The 9,877-nt window shown below is 34.7% G+C and overlaps 1 protein-coding gene across 3 annotated transcripts; it reads right to left on the bottom strand.

Moving 5' to 3' along the window:
* Window positions 1-547: 547 nt before the first annotated feature.
* LOC144997524 (putative folate-biopterin transporter 4) lies at window positions 548-8,067 on the bottom strand. 3 transcript variants are annotated; one of them, XM_078957421.1, is made up of 13 exons: window positions 6,905-8,067; window positions 6,746-6,792; window positions 6,588-6,663; window positions 5,840-5,950; window positions 5,555-5,741; window positions 5,172-5,479; window positions 2,766-2,859; window positions 1,940-2,077; window positions 1,727-1,858; window positions 1,422-1,640; window positions 1,226-1,266; window positions 1,065-1,134; window positions 548-979 (listed from the first exon to the last, which is right to left on the bottom strand). In XM_078957421.1, exons 7-10 carry the CDS (start codon window positions 2,834-2,836, stop codon window positions 1,556-1,558), a joined length of 426 nt encoding a protein of 141 aa, XP_078813547.1. In that variant the 5' UTR covers window positions 2,837-2,859; window positions 5,172-5,479; window positions 5,555-5,741; window positions 5,840-5,950; window positions 6,588-6,663; window positions 6,746-6,792; window positions 6,905-8,067; the 3' UTR covers window positions 548-979; window positions 1,065-1,134; window positions 1,226-1,266; window positions 1,422-1,555. The 3 variants fall into 3 exon arrangements, with proteins under 3 accessions (XP_078813547.1, XP_078813548.1, XP_078813549.1); XM_078957422.1 differs by lacking the exons at window positions 6,588-6,663; window positions 6,746-6,792; window positions 6,905-8,067 and having other exon boundaries at window positions 5,840-6,071; XM_078957423.1 differs by lacking the exons at window positions 5,172-5,479; window positions 5,555-5,741; window positions 5,840-5,950; ... (1 more) ...; window positions 6,746-6,792; window positions 6,905-8,067 and having other exon boundaries at window positions 2,766-2,907.
* Between the last annotated feature and the right edge of the window lie 1,810 nt (window positions 8,068-9,877).

The following is a 9,877-nucleotide window of genomic DNA, read 5'->3' on the forward strand; positions in this document are numbered from 1 at the left end:
CGTCCAAACCACGATCCTACTCGGCAAGTTTGAGCTCCAACTCGCCGAGTCCCCTTACAAATCACCAAAAATACGAGAATAAAATAATAGCTGGAAATCCGGGCTGTTACATATAGTATGTAAATGTGAATATGCTGACCTAGATTCTTTCTGGAATATCTATCTCCCGAATGTACTCACCTTTTTCAGTTTTGTACTTATAGGAAAGAATGGTGGGTTCAAATTCATCTTCAAGCCTCCTTTCCTTACCTTCACCACTATCATCATATCTACTGATCCGTTCTAGTCCCAACTTGCGTTGCCTCAACAGCTCATCCTCATCACCAAATATATCATGAGCTTCCTGTATTGCTCATGGAACTGACAAGCACTAACAATAACAAGTTCAGAAAATATAACCTATAAAAAATATATCAAGATATGATTGAAACATTGGTACAACTCTCTAAACACTTTTAAGTGTCCAAATAGTTATGTTTATATCCTGAACCTTCTATGTTGTTTACACAGCAAAAAGGAGGGTAATTGTTTTTACTTTTACCTTATCAAAACCCATTGCCACAAGCTTTTGGATCTCTTCATCCGATACAACACTTACTGCTGCTATGGCATCTGTATTTATCCCTCCCTACCTAAAATACAAACTAACTTTTAAAATACCAACCTAATGTGCCTTACTTTTTTCGTTTACCCATAATACCAACTTCCTTCCATTTCTTTTCTCATAATAGAAACGTACTTATAGTTCTTTACAAATTAAATAAATAGCAATATCATTTTTTTTATATCACACATTGTAATAACTAATAATAAGTTCTATCATTTCTTGCAATTGCTTCCTGAGTTGAAGGATAAACAGGGATATTGCCACTTTCCAAGAGTCTTGTTTGTAGGGTTGAGTTACGAGAAGCATTGCTGGAGACTGTTTACATTTGGGTTGCAACTAGTGTTTAGGAAACCTACTATTTCCTTCTGCTGACTGGATAATTTTAAAAATAATAAATAAATAAAATTAGGAGATTAAAAATGCAGTATTGCTACAACACTCAAATTTAACTGCTCACCTGAGGAGCCACCTCTCTCCTTGGCATCCATGAAGACAAGTTTGCCCACATATTCCTAGAAAGCGTATCACTGGAAATTTTATAAATATATAAATATCAAAAATCAGATAGAAAACTGAGAATATAATAAATAAGGGGAAAAAAGATAGAAGGCAAACTACCTGGATGATGTGTTACGAGTAGTATCCAGAAGGATCGCGACCTGTGCACATTATATATTTTCATATCTATGATCTTCTTCTTTGAAACATGATGCTTTTATGGAAATTATGGAGTATATTATATGTTACTTTGACTTCTAAAAGTCAAAGTGTACCTTGAAAATGGAATGAGTTAAAAGAAGTAACAAGAACATACTTTTCACGCCTTGCTGCTTCTGCAATCATTGCATCAATGACAACATCTGCCATTACAGAGCCCATATTTTGTAATAACAAGATCATGAGTTGATGTTGAGAATTTCTTGTTGATTCCTGTGAGCCAAGAATCGCCTATGAAAAGAGGGAGAGAAGTGTTGCAATGACTAAATAAGGAACCCTTTTCCTTCCATTTACTGGGATACAATCTGATATAATTCTGCACCCAAGATGCGCAACCATAAATAAACAAGATTTTCAAAAAAGTACACTAACCAAATGAAAGCTTAACAATTAGATCAATACCCGTATACTGGTTTTATGCTCCATGGAAAAAAAATGATATGGAGGTTACGAATTGAGAAGCTGAGGGTGATGGCTTTAATTTGTCCTTCAGGTGGACATAGGTAGCCTGATAGAATCAGGAAAGGCACGATCCTGTAATCAACAAAAAAAGTCAACAACTAAAGCTTTTCACTTTTTGTAGTCAAATCAAATGAATTTAAATACATTACATACTTGAATTGATGGATTGCATCAGAGAGAGCAGACCCAAACACCACCATTGCTTCATCCGAAATGTCAAACCGAACATTTAGTCTAGACACCAATGCTATGTCTAGAAGTGTCGTGAGAGAGAGTATAACATGAGACAACCTGCAAGTATATGTATATTCCCTAAGGGTATAATCTTCATTTACTAGCTCGAATTCAGATGGTTAAGTATACTGTTATGAAATAGAACATTCAGTCAAGAAACCAATACTATGTCTCCAAGAGTGACAGACTACAACAACATGTCCGAAGGGTAAAATGGTCATTTACTCGCATTCAGATGATTCGTTATACATTATAAAATGAAACATGTAGTCGAGAAATCAATGAAGTTTCAAGAGTGACAGACTACAACTATATGTTGGAAGGGTAAAATGGTCATTACTCACATTCAAACAGTTCATTCAGCCCAAAAAAGAAGAAGCAGACTTTGTGTATAAGGGGTGTTTTTTTTGCCATTGAGTCACTAAATGGGTAATGATAAAGTGTTGTGTATACATAAGGACAATGTTCCTTTTCTAGACAGAATGACTAAATGACCATTTTACCCTTACATTCCAAAAAACAAATTCCAAAATATTTATTAATTTTAACATGAGAGCAGTTCTAACGCATTAACTTAGGTTTATTGGTTAAACCCATTAAGTCGTTTTGTTATGATTAAGTCATAAAGAAACAGGCATCTATATGGGTGTTTTGTTTGACTTAATCTGAATCTGACCATAATAATGAGTTAATGAGTTAAGCCAATAAACCTGGCTTAATGTATTAAGAAGAGAGAAGAACTTACGTGAGAAGTTTTCGTAACTTGATCTTCTTTAGAAAGCGGTTGTAATTGAAAGTCCCAAACAGGAGGTCCATCCAGCCAATAACACGCGAAGTGCCTAAAAAAGAAGGTTCTAGATTCAGAACTTCTGTTTGGTAATAGAACTTCACCGTTAATGGATTAGGAATAGTCACCTGCGATAGGAAAAACCAACCCGTTGGTCTGGTTTTGGTTTGCCCAATTTTCTAAATCAGAACTACAATTACTTAGTCATACAAAATTACCATCATTATTATTTCATACCACAACGATATACTATATTTTTTTATATTAAAAAGGGAACCTAATCATCCTATTTCTTCCTTAATTTTTTTCATTTGCACTTTCAATTTGTAAATTGTAATGCTTCTAAAAAACAAAGTACAAACTGGCATTTCTTTTATTCAGCATCATTTCTAGGCAAAAGGGTAAAATGGTCACAAACACTGGTCCAAAAAGGAAACAGTCTTTGTTCATACATGAATTACAAGTTCGTTTTATAACAGTTTTTAATGGAACATTCATTTTTATTTTGCATCACATCTCGAAAGAAGGGTGAAATGGTCATTTACTCTTGTTCTTTCAGTCCAAAAAAGAATGATTTTACTTGTTTCTTTCTTACTTTTCTTCATTTACAAAATTCACTTTATGAGAGTTGTCAAACAGATAGTTGTTTTTTGCTCAACATCAGAAGGGTAAAATGGTCATTTCATTTGGCCCACTAAGAAACATTTTCTGTTCATACATCACTTCTACGGACAGAAACTTATTTCTCAGACATCACTTTATCCATCCAGAGTCCAGAGTCCAGACCGTAAATCTATCCCATCATATATAAGAAATATAGAGAAATACAACAAGCAACAAATAACAACACACTTTTACTCCATCTCTAATTTGGCCACTAGACTTACAAGACAAGAGTGTTTGTTATTGAAACCATCCAACCTTCAAAAAGCATTACAAAACTTTCAATTAAAAAAAATAATAATAAAAACCATTCGTCCATGTAAGCATTTCACAGGTTTTTGGTCAAAATTACCCAACACAAGTCAAATTTGAAAAGTAAATGGTCTTATTGATGATTTTCCAAGTCCAGTAAGCAAAATAGAAAAATGATTAAAAGCATATTGCTATTTATGAGAGTTTATCAAGTTGTACCTTAAAATTATTGGCTGTCGAAAAGCTTCAAACAAAGTATAAACAACCATTTTCAAAGATCAAAACCATTTTAATGGCAGAGATCCTTCTTTTTCAGGCATCTGATCTTTAATTGACTCTAAATATTTTTTCTTGCTGATTTTTAAGGTTCCACTTTCTCACCAAAGAACCAGGTTTAGGCACCTCATTTGATGATCTTTCTTCATCTGGTCCACTTCCACTATATATTTCAGAGGCATTAAAGCTAGGAAACTCGGTAAAATTTAAACTACTAATTGGGCTTTCTATCACAAAACCACATGAAAGTAGCTGTATAGTTGGTAGAAATGAGAAAAGTAAAAATATGTTGCCTATTTGGAGGTTAGTTAGTGCATATCCTCCAAACAGAGAAGGCGATAGAATTGACACAGAGGAGAAGGCTGAAGTGTATACTTTATTCACTAAATTAGAATGAAAACAAATTGGGACAAATTCCAACGCACACTTGCCTATCTACTTAAACTAAAACTTTGCTGAAAAATAAGAACAGCCTTGACTAGATGCCAAAGACCAGGAACACACTCACTGGACCTTTGAGTAATTCAAATCTTACAAAAACAACGTGCATTGAACTAAAATTCTAAATTATCCTTAACATATGCATAATAAGTAGAATCCTATTCAAACCTCAACATAGACTGGCATATAGTAGTTAAATATCTAAAACTTTCTATAACATAAAGAAATAAAAATCTAAAATCCAACTATAAAGTATAAACACAGGAAAGAGGAAACTTATAAATTAGTATTGAAAGCGTTCATATGTGTCTAAATGCTCATCCTCAACAAAAGGGTTTCTAAGGGTTTTAACAGTTTCAAGTCAGTTCACAAATCACAATACTATGGCTATATCACCTTGAATTTACTGTTATACCTCTAGATCCCAAATTCCCTGTATGTTGAACTGACTAAATTTTTTTTTTTAACTTTAATCATGTCTTTTGATAGATGCATGTGATATCAATAGAATGTAATTCCCTATATGGACACGGATTCCCAAGTTTAGTTGTTGAAAAAGGAACCCAACATTTTTGCTTCCCGATACAAACTAATTTCTCACGAGTGTATAACATGGGTTACTTCAAATAAGATTGAAGCAAGTTTGTCCTAAAAGGTCCAAACAATCATTATAAAATCACAAAATATGTAAATAAGGATACAATGATATAAAAATAGTGAGAATTATGGTACCTGTTCAACAATCGATAAAACGTCTATATGACAACTTCTTTGAGTAAATCCAGCACCACAATCCCCTTCGAGATTCCTAAAGCTAGCAAAACCAACAGATGAAATTTTGGAAGTTGAGGGCTTTGAGAACTGGAATCAGAATTCGGTTTCCAGAGTTCAACCAGAATCATATCATCTTTCGAGACATGGCCACACACTTCTGCCAGGTTCGTGTGAGCACATAAATTTCGGAAGGGTTGCCACCCAACTCTTCACGAAGAACAAGCAAGTTCTCACCAGGATGCACCCATGTCCATGGTATATGATATCTATAGACATATTATTTTAAAAAAAATATTACAAACAAAATGAAAATCTCCTACGTATATATATAAATTACTTACAATATTTGAGCCGGTTGACCACATTTCTTCTGAAATTTTTGTGCATTATAAGTTCCTCTGAAGTCACAATTTTCTGTACAACCTGTTGATGGTGAAAGGTAAGTTGACCAATATCGTCCTATACTCTCCCCATGCTCCCAAGGTTCAGTGATAGAGGACCTTTTCCTTCAGGGACAACAAATATGGACTGAAAAAATATATAATGAAAAAAAATTAGAGTCTTGGAAGTAGTCATGTCTTATTATTATTATTATTATTATTTTTAATGATTGAAGGGTTACATACCTTATACCAAATTAGACTCTGATTAGTAGGCAAATCATTGCCATGGGTCCATAAGGAATTATTAGCAACCTCTATTTTATCAAGTCCTAGGCTTTCCCCTTTAGTTCCAACCTGAATGCAATCATAAGTATGCAACAGCTCAAAACTATGTTTCAAATGTGAAAGAAACCCTAATAGTCAAACTTAACAAGTTAACAAACTTGGTAGGTCCATTCGTTAGATGAAATGTCTTGTTTAGCATTCTTGAGATCAAGCAAAGCGACAAAATATAAGCCTGCTCCCCATATATCAAACCATGGACCATAGCTCTGGAGAGCAAACATATATATATATATATATATATATATATATATATATATATATATATATATATATATATATATATATATATATATATATAACCCTTAAAATAAGGAGACCCAACATATTATAATGTCAGTCACATCAATATTCAATGCTCTGATGCTCCTAATCCACTCTTTTATTGTGTTCTTTGAAGTCAAAACACTGTAGATACAGGAAAATAAGTAGTAGAGCAGAAAGATATGGTGTCACTTGTAGACCAATCATCATACTAATGATATCCAATGTGTTTGCTTCCTTGTTCGAGACTAACCTTTTCATTTATGCTGAAGATTGCATCATCAATGAAAGAAGATTATTTTAATTCTTGCAAATAACTCTTACTATTATTATTATTATTGACAATCTATTATTTCATATTATAAAAAAGAAGATGATTTCTTACAGCAATAGAAGATAATCTCTGAAATAAGCGAGTACGGGCTACATATGAAGCAGTTGCAATTGCTGCTACACGTATTCTGTTGAAAGCAAATATTAGTTGGTTTTTTTATTTTCATAAAAAAGAGAATACCATATTATAATTCTATAAATTTAATGTACCTTTTATGCAGATCAACATATTCATGAGTGACATCTACAATGTCCTCCTGCATTCATAGAAAATTTTACCATGTATTTAAAATTTTAAAAGCAGGTAGATACTTTAAACTACACATGCGATTTAAACGTGCAGAGTATAGGCAAGGGAAACAAAAGAACCTGAAGAAGTTCCTCAAATACATCTTTTAAAGTGATTATACCAATGACTTCACCTTCTTTAATATCCTCAGTTAAGTAAGACACTCCATTTGTTCCAACATCCCGTAACTTAGCAAAAATTCGTGGTTCCACATCAATTTCTACATTATCACTCTTTGTTGGTTCTTCTTCAATTGTAAAATGAAGAAGATGAATATAAGAAAGATGGAGATAAGTTATTTAACAACAACAATATTAGCAAATTCGGGTTTAACCAAAAGCAAGAAGGTAATATAATTAAAAAAACTAAACAATATTAGGCCAGTGAAGTCAAATCACTAACCTAAGTAGTTAAACGTGATTTTTAAAGAAATCATACAATCTCTAAATTCATTGCAAACTTCATTTTAGTTCAAAATATACATAGACACTACAAAGTTGGAAAATATAGTTTAATCCCACTGTAAAATGATTTTTTTTTTCATTTGAGCATTTCATCAAACACCTTCTCTTCATCTTTGTTTCAATGATCTCAACAAGAGACTTAACGATTTCATAATCTATAGCCATAATTCTTCAACATTAACACAACTATAAAATAACAGAGCATTAAAAACATGCCAAAGAAAAGAAGAAATCAGAAGAAGAAGAAGATTGAGAAATCGGTGCCCGATGTTGATGAAATCACAACTTTAACATTTGTCTTGAGGTCCTCTTCCGTCTTGTCCCTCGGCGGTGACTCAAAAATCCGATAGCCCTACACAAAAACTCGAACAACTCCCTCTCTAGCCACTAAGACGAGCGGATGGAAGAATATGGTTATTTTGGGATGCTAAGGGTTTGGTTAGAAGGGATGTAAGAACTAAATATATGAGAAATCGATCCTAACATAAGAGCCTAAAGGGATCTCTACATCAAAATAAGGCTTTCATCTCAAGGGTACTTGACGTCAACATGTGGTTGCCAATTAGGGTTTTTTTTTTCATGTAGAGGATGTAGTTGGAGGTTTTCTTGCAGATTAAAGCCCGATTTGTATTAGACGAACGAAGAAGGGTTGGAGGTGCTAGATGTAGGTGAAGATGAAGGCTCTAGGGTTTCTTTCTAGCTAATTCAAAGATTAGCATCGATGGAAGAAGGTGGAAGCAAGAGTAGAGGGAACAATGGAGACAGAGAGAGGAGCAAAAATGGGCGCACACGGGGGGTGGGGGGGTTAATTTTTGGGATGCCATTTCCCCCTGACTAAAAACGCGCCTTTCATTAAAAAAAATTATAAAACAACATGTTTAGATGACGCGCATTTTAAAATAAGCGCCCTCCGTGTTTTTTTCTTGAGACACTAATTTTAGGACATGCAAAAATGCGCGTCGAAAATTCTTCAGATTTCTAATGATCTGACATTATTTTTAGGGCACGCCCTTTTGCGTATCATTAATCACTGCGTGTCGTAAATGCGCATCATTAATGGTCTGTTTTCTAGTAGTGTTACTTGTATTTCTCCCCTAAAAGTGTATACAAAGCATTTACAAAGTATTTGAAAAACGTAATTTTAGGGGTACGAACTCACTTGATAGATCGAAGAAGGTGAGATGAAAACCGAGCAGAACTTTGACTTGAGAAAGCAGATTTTTCTCGGGAATCTCGGTAGCGTAAACTTCCTTCGGGGCTTGGGTATGGGAACCGGGGCTTCGGGATATTTATTGCACGGAAAACGAGGCAAAAACGCAAGAAAGATGAGAGGAAATGAGCATTTTCCCCGGAACCCTCGCATCCCTTTTATAGGGGGGGGGGGACAGCCTCGGTACGTCGGGCGTACGCGTGCGTCATGCGTGACCGAATCCTCGACTGCCTCGGAACTCGGATGGGATGGGGCATAGCTTCGCATAGGGGGCGACGTGGACGATCCGAGGCCTAGTCCTCGAGTACGCTGGGCGTACGAGGGTACGTTGGGCGTAACTCGGACTGGCCTGGTGACTCCTCCTTCGGATAATACCAAAATTTGATTTAAATTTATATTTTTATTATTTAGCAAACTTCAAAAATTCATATCATCTTCATACGAACTCCGTTTTCGACGTTCTTTATATCCACACGTAGGTGAGAGTATGCTCTAGAACTTTCGTTTAGACTCCGTTGGCAAATTTTGAAATTATTTTTATTATTTATTTTTAAAAGGTCGGGGTAAGAAAAGTTCGTTAAAAATTCATAACTTTTTCATACGAAGTCAGATTTGGGCGTTCTTTTTATGTATGTTTGTGGTTGAATGATATCTATGACTTTCATTTAGACACCTAAGGTCAAAAAGTATTTTATTGAAATTTCTCATTTTATGTTAACAACGTTTTACCGATAGTGTTACGAATCTTTGATTGGTCATAACTCCTTCGTTATAACTCGGATTTTTGTGTTCTTTATATTTTTGGAAACCTTATCATGATATCTATCACATAGTTTACTCAAACGCGGATTTTTGAACATTTCATTTTTGATGATATTCTTTATTACTTAACAAAGAGATTACAAGACTTGACTTTTAGCCATTACATTGACCAGAAATAACGGGTTGTTACATCATTCCCCCGTTAGAGGGAATTTCGTCTCGAAATTAATTGCTAAGTAAGCGCCACCAGACAAGGCAAGGGATGTAGGTGCTTTTGTTACATCTGATCTTCTCGTTCCCAAGTGAATTCAGATCCTCGCTTAGCGTTCCAGCGAACCTTCACTATTGGTATGCAACTTTGTTTAGTTCGTTTGATATCCCTATCCATGATCTCGATGGGTTCTTTCACAAAGTTAAGATTTTTGTTAAGTTCAATTTCGTCGAGAGGAATCACAAGAGTTTCGCCGGACAAACACTTTTTTAGGTTCGATACGTGGAACACTGGATGTACTTAGTTAAGCTCGATTAGGAGTTGGAGTTTTTAAGCCACTGGACCAATTCTTGAAATAATTTCGAAAGGTCCAATGTACCGTGGATTTAGCTTTCCATGTTTCGCA

This window comes from Lactuca saligna, chromosome 5 (genome assembly GCF_052625555.1).
Source record: "Lactuca saligna cultivar CGN05327 chromosome 5, ASM5262555v1, whole genome shotgun sequence".
Classification (NCBI taxonomy): domain Eukaryota; kingdom Viridiplantae; phylum Streptophyta; class Magnoliopsida; order Asterales; family Asteraceae; genus Lactuca; species Lactuca saligna.

Excerpts from the sequence above, each read along its gene's own strand:
- LOC144997524 (XM_078957421.1), bottom strand. The coding sequence starts at position 2,836 with ATGGACCTCCTGTTTGGGACTTTCAATTACAACCGCTTTCTAAAGAAG. Across the intron at positions 2,078-2,765 it reads AAGTTACGAAAACTTCTCAC|GTTGTCTCATGTTATACTCT; the intron begins GTAAGTTCTTCT and ends ATATACTTGCAG. Across the intron at positions 1,859-1,939 it reads GATGCAATCCATCAATTCAA|GATCGTGCCTTTCCTGATTC; the intron begins GTATGTAATGTA and ends TGTTGATTACAG.